Consider the following 20,774-nt stretch of genomic DNA (forward strand, 5'->3'; position numbering starts at 1 on the left):
ATTTGTGTATATTAAATATTCCATAATATTTTTCCATTTCTTTTCAAAATAGCAGATCTACAAGCTCACAACGCGTCGCGGAGCTTAGATTGTAGAGCTTGTGGATCGTCTATTTTCAAATAGCCATTAGCCAATGTAATGTTTAATGTATATAGGTTTGAAGTGTTCATGTCGCCTTCTTTTGGGCTTGTTTTCATAGACCGGGTTGCTTATTTCTCTCACAGAATCTGGCAACACTGTCCACAAATCCTAAACTTGCCCTAGCCCTTTCCTAATAGCTCTCAGTAGAGTCCAGTGAGTCAGTCCACTGTGGGAAAGAGAGCTCGCTGTGGGAGTCCACTGTGGGAACCAGGACACTGGAGGAGGGACAGAGTCAACGACAAGCAGTTTTTGGACTGATACAAACTTGAGTCCATTTGAGGAGAGGAGGAGGGAGATGATCTCTGCTGGTCTCTGCAGGAAGAGTTAACTGACCTTTAGGCACTGTGTGATATATATCATCACCTCTGCATCTGTGTTTGTGTATAAAGCTCATCTTCTAGTGTGACTCTGGGCTTGAAGCAGCTATGAGTTCCTCAGCAGCCAGCCTCCACAACCAACGTGGTGAGTAAAGCTCAAAATCTCCCTGCTTCACCACTTTAAAATGCTTTATGCAGATATACATTTTGTTTAAATTATTATTTATTTATTTTAAATTATGGAACAAACTATATAGAGTGTGTGTGTGTGTGTGTGTGTGTGTGTGTGTGTGTGTGTGTGTGTGTGTGTGTGTGTGTGTGTGTGTGTGTGTGTGTGTGTGTGTGTGTGTGTGTGTGTGTGTGTGTGTGTGTGTGTGTGTGTCCTGCACAATTTTCATCCCCAGCTGTCAGAAGTTAATTGCAGATACAGACCCAGGCATTAAATATTTAATGGGAACAAAACCCAAACCACAATGAGATACTATTGAAGTGATTACTGGTGATTCATTCCCTTTCAGACTGGCTCTTAGTGTTTGTGTGTGTGTGACCAGTGAATGTGTGTCTCACAGCATGTACAGTACATGTACGTGTGACTGTGTGATCGTTCAAGGTTCACTTTTATTTGTCTCCCATTGGAGACATTTGTGTAGATAGATACAACATACAAAAAGACACTAGGCGAGTTGAGGTCGTCACACAGACATGTATTCATCACATTCATCTCATCTGATACGTATTGCCTTACAGGCATGCCTCACTGTCCATAGAAATTGTGCAACAATGCAATATTCTGTTCATAGGATAGAGAGACCTGCTTTGGCAGCGCTGACAGCTCAGCCAATGTGTTAAATAGCTTCTGCCGTTGTGGATGTTGCCCTGAGTGACATGTGGTGCTGGAAGTGCTGTGCAAGCCAAATTCAGACAGGAATGTTGAATCATCACCATGAGTAATGTTCGCTAATACTAAACTGAATGCTGAATTGGACACACACACACACACACACACACACACACACACACACACACACACACACACACACACACACACACACACACACACACACACACACACACACACACACACACACACACACACACACACACACACACACACACACAAATGCACGAGCAGATGGATACATAAACAAAAGCAATGAATGAATGCATGCATGCACACACACACACACACACACTAAATATACACAATTATGTGGGGACTAGGGGAACCACAGAGTGCCAGGGAAAGATCTCTTAAAGGGTTAGTTCAGATTGTTTTACTTAAAGCTTTTAATTGTGCCTGCTGATCTCATTGGGACAGATTGACTGCATTGACTGTGAATGGCGGTCTGGAGGCTGTCCTACAGACACCACGACCCATATATATATATATATACCACCTGGAAATTGAGTTAGGCCAAGCGAGAGCAGTGTTCGATTTTGTATGTTGTCGTGGAATTCTGGATCAATCAACAATTGATGAGGAAATAGGAGTCGAGACAATATGCTACAGTAGGTGGTGAGGGTTAAGCTTTAATGTACATGATATCATGGGGAGAAGTACAATAACACTCAGGTCAGTGGTACGGTAGTTCTGCCAAGAGGCACAGGGTTCAGATCATAGTTATACTATAGCTGCTTCAAGGATGAGCAGAACCATAACAAGATAGGCTAGGCTGTAACATTAACACATCTAGGCTCTTACAAGCTACCAAATATAATGTATTATATACTATAAGCGACCATAATAACTATAGTATAATGAATAATTCTTCTCCAATGGCAAAGCAGGATCAGACCCTGGGTTGTGAGAAGACGTCTCCCATCTGTTGCTCTGCCCCATGCAGACCCTATATACCTGCCTCCAATGCCAACATACTCATCGTCGAGGCAGAAACCTCTTATCTCCATATTTAAAGTTTTTATGTTTCTTCATGAATGAATGTCCTACTCAGTGGTGGAAAAAGTACTCAGATATTTTACTTAAGTAAAAGTATCAATACTGCAATATAGAAATACTCTGTTACAAGTAAAAGTCCGGAATTAAACATTTACTTGAGCAAAAGTACCAAAAGTAAAAGTACTAAAATGTTTGAAAATAGCAGATCTACAAGCTCACAACGCGTCGCATCGCGACGCGTTGTGAGCTTGCAGATCGGCTATTTTCAAATAGCCTATTTATAAAATAGGGCTAAAGTGGTTAATGTATGTTTTATTATATAATAATTTATAATTGCAAAGTAACTAGTAACTAACGTTTTCAAATAATTGTAGTCGAGTAAAAGTACAATATTTGCCTTTGAGATGTAGAGGAGTAGAAGTAAAAGTACTGAAAATTTGAACTACTCCAGTAAAGTAAAAATACCTCAAAATGTTACTTAAGTACATGTACTTACCGGTAGTTACTTTACACCACTGGTCCTACCTCATTACTGTCACACACAAGTAGCAAAAATAGCAGATATACAAGCTCAGATCTGAGCTTGTGGATCGGCTATGTTTGCTATTTTCTTTTGTTTGAATACTGATACTTGAATACAGTTTTGGACATATGAGGTTTCCACCGACGGCTACGTCACGCATGTGAGGGTTTGATTGCATGGGGACTTGTGCCAAGGAACGACACACTGGTGTGTCTGTGGCATGAAGGATTGGACCAGCTGTTGTCAGTATATAAAGTTAGATGGAGGGCAGGAAGTGGGGATGTGAAGGGGCTCTTTGTATTCACTGTGTTGTCTGCTCAGCTCACTTGGAAGGACGACCCAGATAAGAGGAAGGCGATCGATACGATTTAACAAGTGAAATTAATTACAGTCTGTATATTTAATTCAGTGCACTATGCTCCCCAGAGGCGCAAAGAGCTTAAGTCAGACGCTACACTGTAAAATCCTGAATGTTGATTTAATTAATTTAAATAAAGAGATTTTGCTGAGTACATGAATGTTGCTCATTTATCGGCCCCTGTTGGATAACTCTTTATTCATGAGCCTTATGATGCCTAATGAAGTCACATGGGCCTCCTTTAATTACTTCGATTTCGACCCCCAGAATATTGCTGGGAAAATAGAGGTTTATAAAATGAATACATTTGCGTGTTTTTTTTCCTTTTTATTACAGAAAAGGGTTTGTATACAGAATAGGAAGACAAACTGAAATATTTATTTTCCTTACCCCCCCCTTTACTCCTTTCTTTTTTCTCCCCATATCCCCCCCACCACAGAGGACTATGTCCATACTGTCAACAAGACAAACATTGAATTATTACAAGGACTAAGTAAAAATAAATAAGTAGAAAAAATAAAAATAATAATAACATAACCGTAAATACATACAGTTGTAACATATACCCTTGTGGGTGATAGGTGAGGTTTGCCTGTTTGTTCTGTCTAGGCAGAGCCACCCACCTACTGTATTAAAGCTCTGAGACAGAAGGAACTGTTGCATACACATGTCTGGATAGAACTATGATCCTACTTGATACTGTATATACCCATCGTAAAAAGAGTGTATTACAGTACAGCATGACCAGCTGAAATATATTGTGCATTGCGCTATTTAGGAATGCTGTTTCCATGGCTTGGGAAGATGTAAGACGCAATAGGAAGGAATGATGATGACTTTTAACAAAAGACCAATGCGATAGAAACTGTATTACAATCAATGTCCCATGTCACAGGGTGTTTTATTATTATTTTATTTTGAGAGTGAGGGAGCATATTAAATGCTGGCCTTGACTTCTCAGTCATGGTTTCCATCTAGTCTTGTCTAAATGTTCTAAGAAGCTGTGAAGACCCTAAGCACAGACCAGGACCTTTCTTTAGTTCCCTAACAAGTCAAATGTCTTTGCTGTTAACAATAATAATAATAATAATAATAATAATAATGATAATTACATATAGACAGAGTTAATGCCTCCAGCTAAACGTTAACCATTAAAGGGTCATATCAGAGGAAAGCAGTGTTGATTTATTTTGTACAATCGCAGTCACACCCCCAAACATTTTTTGTTCATGAATCATTCAGTTTGTTATACAATCAATCATTCATAGGCTCATTTGGTGGGAGAGTAAATCACACCTCCACAACTCCACAATCCAAGTGTTCATAGCAGCAACTCCATGGTAAACATAGTTTTTGATCCCAATCTTTTTTTTTTACTGTATCTGTCTCACAGCCCACCACCAGCAGCATTTATTCTGTATTACGGTCAGGCGAAAGCGTTGTGCAAATATAAATTAGCCTTTAGACTCAACAAAAAGCGTGAGCAATGCCAGAGGCATTTCGTTTAGTTTGACCAGCATTCCAGTGGCTGTCCCTGCTGAACTGAAAATAGCCTTCATCTTCCCTCCCAGATATGAGGAGAGTCACTAAAGTGTTTCCAGAAACACCAGAGAGCAACACAACATGGTGTTTCTTTTCATGTCATGTCATGTCATGTCATGTCATGTCATGTCATCATGTGAGTACTAGACTAGGATTGTAAACGTTAATAATCTGTGAGAAATGTGAAGGGCGTTCCCTGTTCAGCTATCGTACCCTATGACTGTACCCTATGACGTTCTCTCTTCCTTGAGGTGAACAAACCCAGAGCAAAATCCTTTAATTTTGCTTCAGTTTCTCCTCCTAATAGTTCTGGGTTATCTGTCCCATTGATTGGGAATAATCCACTATACTTACTGTACTTACTTTTTTTTACAGGCTGCTTGAAATACAGTATTCTCATTATAAGAAGTTCATCTCATTCTACTTTTACTTTTGATTCTACTTTTACTTTTGATTCAAGTTTCTCTGGACAAAACAAATACATTTGTAAGTTGTAACATGTAAACGTATAAAATAGCCGAAGATATCTATTGTGTGGAACAGAATCCAGTAGTTTGTTTACAATCTGAATTTGAAATTTTCAAATAGTCTAGTCCAGGGGTCTTCAACGTTTTCAGGCTAAGGACCCCCTAGCTGAGAGAGAGATGAAGCAGGGACCCCCTCGATATTGTATACAATTGTGTTTCAGATTTAACTTTTTTTGTTTACTTGGTCTGCTCTTTTCTCCCTCTACACCTATACCTCTTTGCCAAAAATAGCCGATCTACAAGCTCACAATGCCTCGCAGCACGAGGCGTTTTGAGCTTGTTGATCTGCTATTCTTGGCTAAAGTTCTCCTCAGAAAAGGGATGCTAGGGTTCAAGTGGTTGAGGTAAAAAACAATAATCATATCACACAAAGATTTGGCGGACCCCCTGTACTAACTCTGAGGACCCCCTAGGGGTCCCGGACCCCCTGTTGAAGACCCCTGGTCTAGTCTGCTTGTGGTGGACCATTTCAGAGGGCAGGGGCACAGGCCATTGACGTGCATACAATCATATTATTACCAGTCTGTGGTCAAATCTGGGCAGGAAGGGGAGAGAGAGTTAACGATGATGTCACTCACGTGTTGTTGAGCTTAGCGATGATGGTGCTGGGCTCTGCTTCACCCCACTGAAAAAACATGTACGCTACATGTACGCTACGCCGTCTCCCATCTTGCACTTTGTAAGTCACTCTGGATAAGAGTGACTGCTAAATGCTTAACCCTTTAAGACCTGTGAAGCATCATTTGTGTCATTTTAAGATTTGTTTGGCTATTCAAAAATAGCAGATCTACAAGCTCATAGCGTGTCGCGCTATGAGCTTGTAGATCTGCTATTTTTGAAAAATCAGCGAATAAAATATATAGTTCTAGGGACCCCCAGAAGCAAAGATTTGAGTTACAAATGTCTGCTTAAAAAACAAAAAAAAACATATTTGCTCAAAGTTTCCTGATTTTTCTAAAATAGCAGATCTAAGAGCTCATAGCGCCGCGCTATGAGCTTGTAGATCTGCTATTTTTGAATAGCCAAAGAAATCTAAAATGACAGAGATGCGTTCCCGGATTGAATGGGTTAAATTATACATTTTTATAACGGTCGGTCACACACACACACACACACACACACACACACACACACACACACACACACACACACACACACACACACACACACACACACACACACACACACACAGTCAACGTTTACCATTAATAATTCACCCAACTTGCAACTGGAGCTTTGGTCTAGACGGGGTTTAAGACAAAAACAGAGAGACACCTAAACCAAAAGTGACAGCACACTGAGCACAGCTCCCTCCCAGAGATAGTTTTATTCATCACAAGAGTAAAGCTGCTCTCTGTCTGTTCCACACAGTGTTCATGCTAATAGCCTAGATGTATTTTCTGTCAACCCTGTTAATGTCTAATAGATCATAGGTCATAGGTGCAGATGATTGATTATTGATTTATTGCCATATTGATTGATGATAGATTCGTGATAGCTCTGCAAGTAATTCTAGATGTTGTAAAAAAAACAACGCTGTCATCTCGCTAGCCACCCAGGGTCTGATGAACAATTAACTTATAACATTGTTTTTTCCTCTATCTTTTCCCTGTCTGTCTGTCTTTCTTTCTTTCTTTCGTTCTAATATGTTTCAGAAACTTCATTCTAACAGAGCATGTGTTTCACTAGAGGTTGCACCTCTTACTCCTGTATTTTATAGCAGGATGTTTCTTCTTCCTGTACAACAACATTTTGACCAGTATCTAGTGACCTACTAGACACTAGACACTGTTATGTCAGTGACCTACTAGAGTTAGACACTGTTATATCAGTGACCTACTAGACACTAGCAGCATAGAAAATCCCAGGCCCTCAGATTGACCTGTTTGGTATTGGTAGCTGCAGCCTGTCAGTAGTTTTCTGCAACCTGTCAGTAGTAGTCTTAGGGCACGGTCACGCCGCACGTTTATTTGACCTATGGGGCGGAATCTGCCAATGCTTTGTCAATGCAAAATGCGTGGATTCATGGTCTTGCGCATCTTTCCGCTTGCCACGCACATCTTGCGTTTATGCGCTCTACAGTATGCTGCTTTTCCCCCTCTGTCCAATCGGGTGAGTCGAATGCGGACCGTCCCAAGACTCAGGAAGTACATGGTGCTTGCGATCATAGACATATAAAGGTAGACGCCTCCTTCGGCTCTGAAGCGTTAGTATCTCGGCACGCTTCCTTGTTCCGCAGGGCTAGCCTTCCACTTCCTTCCGCTTCAGCAGGGCAAGCTGGAAACTTCCATGTGCGTCACAGAAGGGGGCGTTCGGTAGGCCAATCAGAGGCAGGTGGGGCGGGTCTTTTCTTAAGAGGCAGCCGCACAGCAACTAGTCAGTTAGACGTGCTGTAATTGGCCAGTAGTTAACGCGATGTGATTGGTCAGTAGTCAAACAGCCCTGCGGAAGAGCCTTGTATTGAGATACCAGTCGCTACAATGAACTGCAGAGGCCAATGAGGTATCTAGGTTTCTATATCTATGCTTGCGATAGAGCAACTGGTAGTAGCTGTTGCATGGGAGGGTCCTGAAAGTGAGTGACGGGTGGGTCTCTCCGTTTATTTAGAATGCTCTGACTGCAAAAAACACGCACAACCTGAGCTTAACAGCGGCCAACCATGTTTTGGTGTGACCACGCCCTTATACAGTTATAATAACCTATGCTGCAAAGCATGGAAGAGTCAGTCAGTAAAAACAAGACATCTTCTTTTGCTAATCAACATTTCCAGAATTCTTTTCCTCTAGCCTCTCCCTCTCCACTGTCCACGTGTCTGTTTCCACATTGTCTCTCCCTCTCTCTATCTCAAGCATTATTAGACAAATTGCTCTCATCATACTCATCATTCTCTGCTCTCACCAGAGTTCCTTTCCTCCCTGACCTTTCCTCCTACACTCGAGTCCTCACTACTTTCATGCTGCACCACTCCCCTGTCTTAGTTGTCACAGCTGGGAGCTGGCCCATGTGAAACAGAATCTCTCCTCTCTGACCAGCCATTGTGCCTGGAATGGATAGAAAGGACAGGGAGGGAGCCGAGCTATCTCGCCCTCCAGCCCAAACAAAGTTATGTCAATGTTATGGGTCTCGGTGATGGGGAGTCGAAGCCGCTGGCTGGCTGGTCCAGTGCAAGATGAAGATTCATGTGGTTTATCTTCAGTATCAACACCATTATTTGACAATTATGAGTTAATGGTATTGGCAATATTCTATCTATATGGTCTATTTATTTGCATGATGAGAGTTTGGTGGAAATGCGTGTACCGTAATCTTCACCACCTGGGAGGCTCTAACAGTGATTGATTACCTCATCAGTTCCTTCTTGGAAACTTTCATTTTCGGAACCACCTCAACGTGGTTGTGCAGAAACATTCAAAATGAGGCTCTGGCAAAGTAATCTACAATCAGTCTAGGTGAGGGATGGTTCCTTAGGGGGTTTCTGTTCGACTGCTGTGTACCAACAGACTGTAGGCTAGCTAAGCAGCACATCTATAAACAACTGGATCTTCTGGAAAGACCATCTTGTCTGCTCTGCGCTCCCAAAGCGCCTGACCTGAAGTCTCTCTCTTCCTGTCACATTTGCTATAAAACAAAGTCCTCTGTGTTCATTTAACTCTGACAATTTTACTGTGTACCAAGCTCCGATTTTCATTTATCATAGTGATGGGCTATAATATCCACATCCAGACCTGGTATCCTTGAATGATGGTCCCCAGAGCAATTCATCACTACTTCTGCACATGCACCAATTATAATATAATGCTCTGTCTGAGCAAACGTGACAATGACAAGAGCAAAAAGGAGACTATTGGACATGGTTAGGCAATATTCCCACCGCAATACTGCTAACACAATGCAGTGTATTTCAGATTTACTACATAAAATATGATCAGTCTCTTTACTCTATTTGTTGCACTTTGGAAAGTGTGAGATACAGTGGTACACTGTTGAAATTATCACCATGTCAAGATGAATGTGTTTTTCACACTTCGTCATATATGTGTGAATAAATAAAGTCTTGGTTGTTCACATTAGGTCTATCACCTAAAGGCATATTACTACATATAACTCATCGTCATGGTTTATACAGATTTTCTTCTATCATTCACAGCTGATTGTACTTAATGTATATATCTCATGCACACTATGAGCTATACTTTATAGTACTAATATTACTACTTACTATGACTTTAAGTACTAATACCCCCATAAATACCACAGCTTTTTTTTATTACTACTAATGCAAAGACAGGTTATCAACTTAATGCCAGTTTATAGAATTGGGTTGCATTAAAATAAGGTAAAGAGACTGTTTTGTTGCTTTTGTTGTTTGTTTTCTAAAGTTCAGCACTTCTTCAGTATTTCTCCAATAACATGTTTAAAAACCCCTAGAGGCTGGTCTGCCTCTAGGTGACCCAGCCGGACCAAAGCGGTTTGAACTGACCACATTGCCATACATTTAACATTCACTGAATGATTAAACATAACAACAGCAAAGTGACTAAAGTGACGTAATATCAGGAGGGTTCATGCTGTGGGGAGCATGAACGTCCACAGCAGAATTCCATGGCAATCCAGCCAGTAGTTGTCAAGATATCTTGTTTCGGACCAAAGTGTTTTGATGGACGGATGGACATTGGGTTTACCCTCCTCAACACTAAAATGACTTCCTGTCACTGGCATCATGTCTTAAGGCGTCCAGGGCAGGCCAGTCTCTCTCCTCTACAGTACATCCCTGCTTTTGTCTGCCACTGAATGGACCCTTTCTGTTTCTCCCCTCAGAACAGAGGATTTGGGTTTGTCTCTATGTGTGTGTGTGCGTGCGTGCGTGCATGCGTGTGTGCGAGTGGAGAGGGCGGGACAGGCACTTCCAGCCCCCTCTTTGTGTCAAGTCTTCCGTCTGTTCCAGTCATTCTAATCTACACCATCAACTGGGGCAGAGAGCCCTGATGTTGTTTGATGAAGCCTAATTTATCTTTCGTCCTGCTCACCGAAAATACATTTTGGCAAGTGACACGTCACGTGATGAAGTATAAATTTAGCCATAACACTTACAGCACTAAGTAATGGCAGTGATGAAAGAAAGAAAGAAAGAAAGAAAGAAAAACTGACAGGAGTGACAGAGATAAGGGTAAGAGAAACAAAGGGTAGATGCATTAAAACGAGTGACCCCTGTCCTGCAGGATGTTGGGTCAGAACTGGACACGTCATGTGCTTTCTTTTAGCTTGTTTATGCTCATCATTTAAAAATGCCTCCCTCCTCTTCCCCCCAGTCTTGAATAGCCACTCTGTACAGACGGGTTGGCAGGCACACTGGATGCCCTGTGGTGCGAAACTATGGGTTTTTAGGTCTGAGGCATGACTGACCGGAGATGATGTGATCTCATCAGCGCAGGACATTGTGACCCTATTTTGGTGTGTCTGAGCATTTTCCCCTGTGACCAGCTGCACTAATCAGAGGTCACCGGGGTCACTTGCGGCTTAGGGAAGCCTTATTGATCGGGATGATTCCGATGGTAAGCGAATTGGATAGGGCAACAAAATCAATCGGAGCACATGCATCTTTAACTTTCAGGTCTCAGTGGTCCCGGGCCTCTAGGTAAAAAACAATCAATACCACCATCGATCTGTGTTCAATCGTATAGAAAATTCACTTCATAAACATTAGAAAAAGAACAAGCTGACATCTGATTGAGACTGTGTATATATATAACCTGACCACCGACATCTTTAACATGTTGTAATGCCTTATTATCTAAACAAAGAACTGTTTACGAACAAACGCACTCATCAAATTAGTCAACCCCAATTTCTACTGACATCCCTCTTTGTCAGCGCAGCTCCCATAGTTCCTTATGAGTCTATGGACAATGGCATCTCTGATTGTGTAAGAGAATGAGGAGAGGAAACACACACACACACACACACACACACTTCCAAAAAGCACACAATCTGCTCCAAGCACATAGACAGTCCAATAGGAAGTGCCCTCTATACCTTAAAGGGATAGTTCACCCGAAAAATTACTTTAACTTTTTCACCCCATGGAGGCTTGAATTCATGGATATTGTTTTGTTTTTTCCGCATTTCCTAAGCCAATGATTTGATGACCAGCGGACCCGTAGGCAGCGGTTCCGGTAGGAGACACAAAGGTGACTCTTTGTGTCTCCTACCGGAACCGCTGCTGGTCATCAAATTATTGTCTTACGCGACAAAAAAATTATAATCCATGAACGCAAGTCTCCATGGGGTGAAAAAAGTCATTTTGGGGGTGAACTATCCCTTTAAGGCCATGCGGTACAGTGACAGTAGACATTCTGACATCACTATCGTGCCTATAGTGCCATGGCAACAAATAAACAATGGCATTCTCCCAGGGTCCAGATGGTAAAAATAGGAGTATTCCCCTAGCTGTGTCTGAGTGAACTCTGTTCAGCTCCTTTGTTACATAATCTCATCTCCTCCCCATTGCTCACATCACAATTGCTGCAGTGCAAACTCAAAGTGGCACCTGCTTCAAATTACTTAATCTCTTAGAAAAGCCAAGGTAGACATGACGATGGAAACAATTTCTAAGGACTCAAAAGGATAGAGAAGTGTATCTGAGCACCTGGGGTGAGTGAGTAGGGGTGACATGCATGAGAGGATGCAAATAGCTACTGTCCCTGCACTGGTCTCTTGTTTGTCCACCTCCTCTGTGTGCAAGTTACAGTAGGTATTAAAGACACCACTTAACAGGGCTGGATTGAATCCAGGATTAATTTGATTAAACACGACAGACAGGTCATGCATACAACACAAAATGATCTTCCCTCTCAAGACTTCCTGGTTGCTCACACCAAGCCATTTCTAAATAAAAGTTCCCATTTCGTCCCGGACCGCTGGCATACCGGTCCGGGCACCTAGGCTCAATGTAGCCTGACAGCGCGTCTCGGGTTCGACTCCCGGTCCCGACGGCCTTTGCTGCGTGTCACTCCCAATCTCTCTCCCCATTTCCTGTCAGCCTACTGTCCTATCAATAAAGGCATAAAAAGACCAAAAAAACGTTCCTGTTTCAATTAAATAGGCTACAACTAATGTTACACTCACATCTTTGAGAATTTGTTCTTTTGGGTGGTGTTGTGTTACGCCCGCCAAATATGCCCTGAGGGACAGAACCATGTCCCTCTATCTTGTCCCAGAGACAGCCAGTACCCGGTGCCTTGGAGGCAGGCTGTCAAAGTAAGAGAGAGCAGAGCTACTGTGACAGCTCGGTGTCCAGCCGTCAACGCAGGCGAGTGCCCGGGCAAGACTCATGGGCGTGGGCGATGGCCCGGCGCTGACCGAGCAATGTAGAAGAAAAGGCAACCTGTTGCCCTTTTTTAGGTCTCAACATGTTTCTTTTTTTTTTAATATATTTAAATTTTATTCCACAATTTTGCAGTGATACATCACATGACTATATATGAATACATAGTACATGACATCGCATAGTTACATTTGCCGGTATCTTTACCAGCGGTTTCAAGGTCAGTGCTTTCTTGTGGGTTTTCGATTTTTTTAAACGTCCCCTTCTGCTATCCCCCTGCTTCTAAGTACCCTCTCCCTACCTTCCCACCCACCTGTCCACCCCTTAAAACTAGAAGAGAAAAAAAGAAAACAAAAGAAAACATTAAGAACAGAGAAAAAAAAATTAAGAGAGAGAGAAAAGAGGAAAAGAGTGAGAACAGCATATTTACTCATCCTCGAATGGTGCGTGCGCCTCATGTGTTGCGAGTACCTCACAATCCACACCCCCAAATTTCGGGTGGTCTATCTAGTCAAGTGAAATGTTCTGTAGTGCATCAAAGTGAGAGATGAGAGGCTGCCAGTGTTAATAAAAGTTTTCAGCTGAGCCACGGACAGCAAATTTAATTTGCTGTCCGTTTTTTAAGTTTCAAAAATGACATTAAATCCCGCAGCCAAGATGCGTCTCAACATGTTTCTGAACCTTCATAATGATGGTAGTTTTTAAGTGCAGCTGCAGTGGTAACTAAAGTATGGCTATTATTGATACTGTCAATATTAATATTATGTTGAACTATCTCAAGAACTGGGGGCACGGTGGCGCAGTCGGTAGCGCTGTCGCCTCACAGCTAGAAGGTCCTGGGTTCGATTCCCGCAGGGGACGCTGTGGGCACTGGTGGCGTGTTCTCTCCTCCGCATCATCAGTGCCCATACCCTAGGTGGGGTTGGCGAAAGGGCCTCTCTGTGTGGAGTTTGCATGTTCTCCCCGTGTTCCCTAGGGTAGGTACCCTCACAAAAACATGCAGTAATCCTGGTCACTATACTGCCTCCCCCTGGCCAGCCAGGGCGCCTGATGGAGGGGAAGGGAACTGGTTGGAATAACGTGTTCCTTCCACGCGCTACGTCCAACCAGGGAAACTCTCCCCTGTCAGGTGACAAGAAGGTCAGTTGGCTCTCATGCATTGAAGGAGGCATGAGCTCGGCCCTGGCCTCCCTAGGTTGGCAGAGGGAAGGTAGTGCCCAGGATTGCATAGACAATTGGCACTGGGTGTAAAAAATAGGGTTACAAAATTGTGGGATAAAAATTTAAGAAAAAAAAATATATATTATGTTGAACTATAATGTTGAACTTTTCTTGCAAATTCTTGTTATTGTGAGATGGATAAAGAGGAGTTATTAGACGCATGCATATGCATAACCTGTGAGAAAATGGATAGCCCTGATATTTTTAGTCTTCCCTGGTATTGTAGCTATTTTTAAGGTGTTCTAGTTTATTTTATTATTTTTTTCTCACCTATCTTCCCTTCATGGTGTTATAAACACTCCAACTCCATTATCCATTACTCTGTTCTGTTTATAGACCCTTATGAAACAGGCCAGATCATTTGTACAATAATCCCAATTCAGGCAGGGCTTAAAAGCCTCATCCAATTAGTTCAGGCCCTGCCTTTGGCTTCGAATTATGCTTCACGCTACAGACTTGTGTCTGAGGGAACATTCAATATATAGATTTTAGGTAGAGGGGAAAACAAAAGGGGGGATGCACTTTAGTAGTTGTGTGTTAAAAGGCAAAAAAATATCTTTTGCCAGTTAATCCTCAGTGTGTTTCATGAAGGCCATGATTCTTGCCAACAGCAAAATGAAGTGTCCATGGTTCATTTGATATGATTTTTATGTTCATTTCAGAAAGTTTAAAGGCTGTTTCTGAGTGCACATTGATTTATATTTGTAGCTAAAAGGCAATCTTAGACTTCCTAAATGAAAAATACCTCTCTGGATTTATAGTGTGTATGTCTGCACTTTATAGAAAAGACAACAAGGTGTGTCTGATGTTCTTGGAGAACTCCATAAAAGGCAATGGAAAGGTGCCGTGGGAACTGATGAAACTAGGATCACCTCTAGTCAACCCAGACACTTTTGTCTGTTTGTTTTAGCTACTTCTGTCGGTTTGATGGATGCTAGATGGCGCACGTGCTGAAACAGTCAAACATTGTCTCCTCTCTATGGTGACCACAGCCTGATGTTTACAATGTGGTACTTAACCCGAGAGCAGCCCGAATGTGTAGCTATTGAGACAGGAGCCTGGTTGGTGAGAATACGAGCAGCCTTTTCCCTTCTTCCTTCTACTCATCCTTCTTTTTCACACCCACACACTGCTCTAGCATGTGCACTTCGCTTTATTGCAATGATGCTGACTACACAGAAAAGGGGATTGCATGTTAAGGTAAACAAGATTAACCCAGAGAATTGATGACTCACCTGCGGACTGCATGGGTATTTGGACATAACAGCCCCAGTAATAGTGAGGCCATTTATAGCCTACTGTGCAGCTGCAGCAGCTTTAAGCAAGGCAATGTGTGACAATTAATGTCATTACTGTACCGTATGCTAATTGCACCGATGTAAACCAAGAAAAAAAGTTCAAATTAGAGGCCATGGTTGTTGAAGATAGCAGACAGTGGCGGAAATAGAGTTCAATACAGACAAGAAAATAAAAATAAAAATTAGCTAAGAAATACAATCATTCATTAATTTATTAATATAATTTATTTGTTGATTTATGAAGTTGGTTTTGATTATATTCTGTTATTGTTACTGTTGTTTAGTTATGTATTGTTTCTCCATTTTTTCCTCAATGGTGGTTGGCGCTGGGGTGCGGGGTCAGGGTTGTTGGAACTAGGCAAGGAGGGGTGCAGCCGCTCGGCCGGCAGAGATAGGAGGACATGGCAAACATGTGGCTATGTGTATTGGTCAATGTCTATTTACTCACTGATCTTTAAGAAACAATTGTTTTCTTTTTGTTCAATTTGCCTTCTTGCACCTCAGCCAGTGGCAGCTAGCAGCAGATATGTATTTGTGTTGATTTCGAGGATCAATCAATGTATTATTTCTCTTTGTGTGTACCTGTTCCTTCTCCCATAAAATAAAATAAAATATATATAAATATAATAAAATAAAATAAAATAAAATGTATATAAAAAAGAAATACAATCATTCCTGATTTATAGCCCAATGGCGCCCCCTTTTGTTTACAAAAGCAACTGGACCTACATCTAGCTCAACTCCAGTGTTTTGTGTTCCCCAGCAGAGGCAGAGCACAGTCAGAGGGTTCCAGACGTGGACTCTGCGCAGCAGATTAAACTGAAGGAGAGGCAGCGCTTCTTTGAAGAAGTCTTCCAGCACGATGTGGATCATCTGTATCACTCCTCATCTCACCTCACTATCAGAGACTACAGGAGACGTGAGTTAAACATCTTTATTTTGTATTATTGCATCTGTATGTATAGTGTTACTGTTTCCCCATGTTTGTACTGTAGGCTTGCTGCTGTGTATTGTTGATGCATGAATTGTTCATTTACCTGAAGCTTTTGAGGAGTTTATCTATTTAGACAAAAAAAGCTAAATAGATACACCCCCCAAACATGCATTGCACACTGAATGCACACACACACACACACACACACACACACACACACACACACACACACACACACACACACACACACACACACACACACACACACACACACACACACACACACACACACACCCCCCCCATGACTATCGTTTCACTTTGCCTTTCATGCCCATGGCAGCTCCCATTGGCAGCATCTCGTCCATGGAGGTGAACGTGGACATGCTGGAACAGATGGAGCTGTTCGACATTCCCGATCACGAAACTCTGGATGTTTTCTTCAGTTCCGGGGCAGAGGAAGGGATGGCCTCCCCAGTGCCAGGTACATGGAAGTTAATGGTACAGGACAATGGAGGGCGTTGATGTATAGCAGTGGTTCTCAAACCTTTTAATTTCGAGTTCCCCCATAACTCTGAGAGTGTACAAACGGAACCAAATGAACCTGTACACTCTGAGTTACAGACCTATACTATAAGGGTCCATTTGGAACTCCAGTAAGGAACCCTGAGGGTCCCTGGACAGCACTGTGAGAACCATTGATGCTGTGTTGTGGTTTCAGGTCCTATAATTAACATATGAATTCTCTTACTACCAGACTTATTTCTGACTGCGTGCGCCCACTGCCAGCCATTTTTCAATTTTCTTACCTTTTTCAAGTAGTCACAGAATATTTATCTCCAGTATGATCGATCCCCTGATGGTTGCTAATCACTGAGGGTTTCACTGTGTGGTTTCACAAATGTCGACGAGGTCATCGCGACCTCGTTGACATTAATTGTCTGCCTTTGAAAATAACATGTCTGGGCCAAAAATACATAGTAAAAAAAAAGTACACAGGAGCCGAGATACAGCCTTTTTAACTCTCAGTGCCACGCCCCGAGATATCCCGAGTTTTTCCCGAGTACCCTCCGTGCCAGCACGAGAAATCCAGAGTTTTTACTTTTGACTGTGGTCGCGCTATACTGTTTATTTTTCATGATCACTTTCGCTTCCTGACTCCTTCAGACTCTTGGGTTCCGGTTTCATGACGCAGATTCCGTTTCCGGTTCAATTTTTTTTCCCGCGATCATTTTTGGCCAGAATAGGGAAAGTCACGGTTTTTCACACGGTATAAAAAACAAACAGAGGTCCACGTCTACTCTCTTTGGTCTGGGTGACGATCAGTCATCGTAGTCGTGTATCACATAATATAATTAAATAATTTAGCCCGATCAACGATTGTCAAAAATGTCAACATCCGGTTATGACCGGATGTGACGTGAGCCTGTTTGGGAGGGGGCGTGTGAGCCAGCGAGGTCATCAATGTGTCGATTTGTTGCTCTCTACTGGTAGAACTGTATTATGGGTTTAAAAACCCAATCAGATCATTTATTTGAATGGAAAAAAAAAAAAAAAAAAAACGCAAATTGCTGGCACTGGGGGAGTACTTTATGAAAATACTCTTGGCACTGAAAGAGTTAAGTAATAAGTTAACCAAGAAGTGAATGGAGCAGAACATCTTCAGATCATGATATCTTGGGTTCTGAACGTTCTTTTTCCAAAAAAGTCATCATAAGTCGTTCTTGGCAGCCAGGGCGTTATGACAATGTCTCGTTATAAGTCGTTCTTGGCAGTAAGAGAGTTAGTAACATTTTTTAATAACAACAATTCCTCACAAGTTTAGATTGGAATCATTTTTAATACCATGTGGGTTCAAGTCCCATAACTATGTGGGTTTGGAGTCCTGACATGCTCCACAGACTGTGCTAACAATATATAATGTTAACAGACAAACTAATAACAGGGTATAGTACAAGTTACGAAAACTTTAAATGGTAAAAAAAAGGTTACTGCAAAACCTACAGCATACTGTATAGAGAATGTACAGAATTTGATGGGAGAATAATTTAGCAACCGGGATATAGTATACAATATCTAGATTCTACATTTGCACGGAAATGTGTGTGTGTGTGTGTGTGTGTGTGTGTGTGTGTGTGTGTGTGTGTGTGTGTGTGTGTGTGTGTGTGTGTGTGTGTGTGTGTGTGTGTGTGTGTGTGTGTGTGTGTGTGTGTGTGTGTGTGTGTGTGTGTGTGTGTGTGTGTGTGTGTGTGTGTGTGTGTGTGGTGAGCAAGCGTAATTTACAGGTTGAAGCAGGGATTACAACTTTGTAGGCCCTGGGGCTACAACCAGGCTTAAGAAAACACTTAATAGTGTTTCAGCACCATAGACAGTGCCTTTAATTTACCCAGGGAAAGGCGTTATTTTCCAAATAAATTCATTCAGCTACATTAAATGGGGGCACGCACACTCATGATGAGAATGCAGCGTATTTACTTCTACATGTCATATAGTCTATTTTAGAAATGCCTGGCTGATCCTCCAGCAAGGCTCATATAAAATAAAATAAAAACTTGATCATAAACAATAAACTAAAATAATTATGAGAATGCAGTGTAACTGGGGAGTCTGTTCTGACTGCTGTAATCTTACCCTACAGTGCAAGGAAACAACAACAACAACGAGGAAGTCATCGGCAATGGACTCCTCCGACATGTCCTGGAGGGCTGGGACGCCAAGTACCGCATGTCCTCCACTTCCTCAAACTCTTCCTCCAACAGCGAGAACACCAACGAGGAGGGAGGAGACACGCCGGTCATCCAGTCGGATGAAGACGACGAGGAAGCACACGCCGGTGCAGGCCTACACAGTGCTGCCTCGTCCACAGAGCGAGAGAAGGGGAAGTTGTCTCCATCGTCATCGTAGAGCAGTGGTTCTCAAACCTTTTCATGTCAAGGACCCCCAAAATGATATGTATTTGGCCCGCGGACCCCCATCTCAAAATACTTTGTTCGAGGAACCCCCAGAAAGTTTTGAGTTTAACAAAAATATTCATATTCAAAGATTTGCACAAACTTTTCACGATTTTTCAGAAATAGCAGATCTACAAGCTCGTAGCGTGGCACTCGGTGCCGCGCTATGAGCTTGTAGATCTGCTATTTTTGAATAGCCAAAGTATAAAATATGGTTTAAAGAGGTTGAGATGATTGTGACGCTGTATTAACACATTTTGCAAGGATTCCCCAAGGACCCCCGGGGGTCCCCGGGACCCACTTTGAGAACCAATGTCGTAGAGCACCCTGGCCTGCACTCCCCAACATCTTCAGCATCAGTGGGAATAGACAGGGGAGAGGACATTAGAATGGGTGTTATTGTATGTGGACTGTCCAATGCAAAAACGTGTTCCATAGACTGGCTCCTATCATTCACCTTCTCAACTTCTCCTTTTGATTTACGCTCCAGGAGGGGCGCTGTGTGTATTTTGGAGGTGGTGACATGTTTGAACTGTATATAAAGAGATATTTACACAAAGCATTCATATTTCTTCTTTGTGTTTTTGGCATGTTTTAAAGAGTGTCATATTTTCCCTGTTTACTGCTTTATAGGAGTTGAAAGTTGCAAGATAATTATTGAAGTTGTGACATTTACTGAGCTTTGTACAGTGTAAACATGGCCCAGGAGGATAAATAAAAAAAACATCTGGAAAATGTATCGGTGAATGAATCATAATAAATTGTAAATGAAAATATACCATAATTGCATTATTATTACATAATTACACCAACAAATGAAGTTTCACTTTTCTCTTTTGTGTTTTATTTCAACATGCTGTGCTGACGGGGATTAATTGGTCTAATATTGTTAAAAAATAAGAAAATATCTACTTTACATTGGTAAACCATATTGTTTGACTAATGACTTGCTCCAAGCCTATGACTGTACTTTTACATTTGTACTTTTACATTTGTAAATTTGTACTTGTGCGGGGCAAGAGATATAATAATAATAATAATAAAATTTATTTGTATAGCACCTTTCATGACATGAAATGCAGCTCAAAGTGCTTTACAGAGCAAGAATACAATTACAGTTACAACTAATTTAACAATAAAGCAAAAAAGAAAAGCAAAAGCATAAAACAACATTAAAATAATAGCAGAAAGGCAGTGAATCAGGCAATACAGTGAGGACATGGATAACAACACAGAGATTTAAAAATATGAAATATGAAAAGGTTAAGTGATATTTTATGGTTAAAGCAAAACTTTTGTTTTGTTAAAAGGTTAAAGCTTGTGTGATAGTAATCATTGCTATAGAATGTTTGTTCAGTAACGAGTGTCTCTCCACATTTTTAATAAACATTCAATACATTTTCAGGTGGGTTGCCAAATTCAGATCAGGAGAGATTACCCATTTATCAGCTTCAATTTTATAGTGTTTCAATGTATGTCTGCTCTCTTCTTTGTGTCATCAATTCCAGTTTCACCTGTTTATCATGTAGCCTGTATGAGTTCTCTCTTCTGATAGGATAACATTGGTATCCTGGCCTGAAAATGTTCTGTTTGCTAAAGACGAGCTGGAGAGACAGGGAGACCTGTTACTGAACAAACACTTAATAGCATGGGTGGTCCGTGAAGGTATTGCATGTGGCCCCTGACCATGCATTTAGTAATGTAGAAAAGTGAAGTGAAGTGAATTTTATTTTGTCGTCCACTA

The 20,774-nt window shown here is 41.7% G+C and overlaps 1 protein-coding gene across 2 annotated transcripts; it reads left to right on the top strand.

Annotated features, from left to right (window-relative positions):
- The first annotated feature begins 431 nt into the window (after positions 1–431).
- Positions 432–19,964, top strand: LOC308080474 (dysbindin). 2 transcript variants are annotated; one of them, XM_080422371.1, is made up of 4 exons: positions 432–603; positions 15,912–16,067; positions 16,423–16,563; positions 18,718–19,964. In XM_080422371.1, the coding sequence occupies exons 1-4, from the start codon at positions 567–569 to the stop codon at positions 18,981–18,983; spliced, it is 600 nt and encodes a 199-aa protein (XP_080278497.1). In that variant the 5' UTR covers positions 432–566; the 3' UTR covers positions 18,984–19,964. The 2 variants fall into 2 exon arrangements, with proteins under 2 accessions (XP_080278497.1, XP_080278498.1); XM_080422372.1 differs by having other exon boundaries at positions 15,915–16,067.
- The last annotated feature ends 810 nt before the right edge of the window (positions 19,965–20,774 follow it).

This window comes from Gymnoscopelus braueri, assembly GCF_963280865.1.
Source record: "Gymnoscopelus braueri genome assembly, chromosome: 3".
Taxonomy (NCBI): Eukaryota; Metazoa; Chordata; class Actinopteri; order Myctophiformes; family Myctophidae; genus Gymnoscopelus; species Gymnoscopelus braueri.

Coding starts and splice junctions, on each gene's coding strand:
- LOC308080474 (XM_080422371.1), top strand. CDS start 567: ATGAGTTCCTCAGCAGCCAGCCTCCACAACCAACGTG. Junction 604..15,911: donor CAGCCTCCACAACCAACGTG/GTGAGTAAAGCT, acceptor TGTGTTCCCCAG/CAGAGGCAGAGCACAGTCAG. Junction 16,068..16,422: donor TATCAGAGACTACAGGAGAC/GTGAGTTAAACA, acceptor TGCCCATGGCAG/CTCCCATTGGCAGCATCTCG.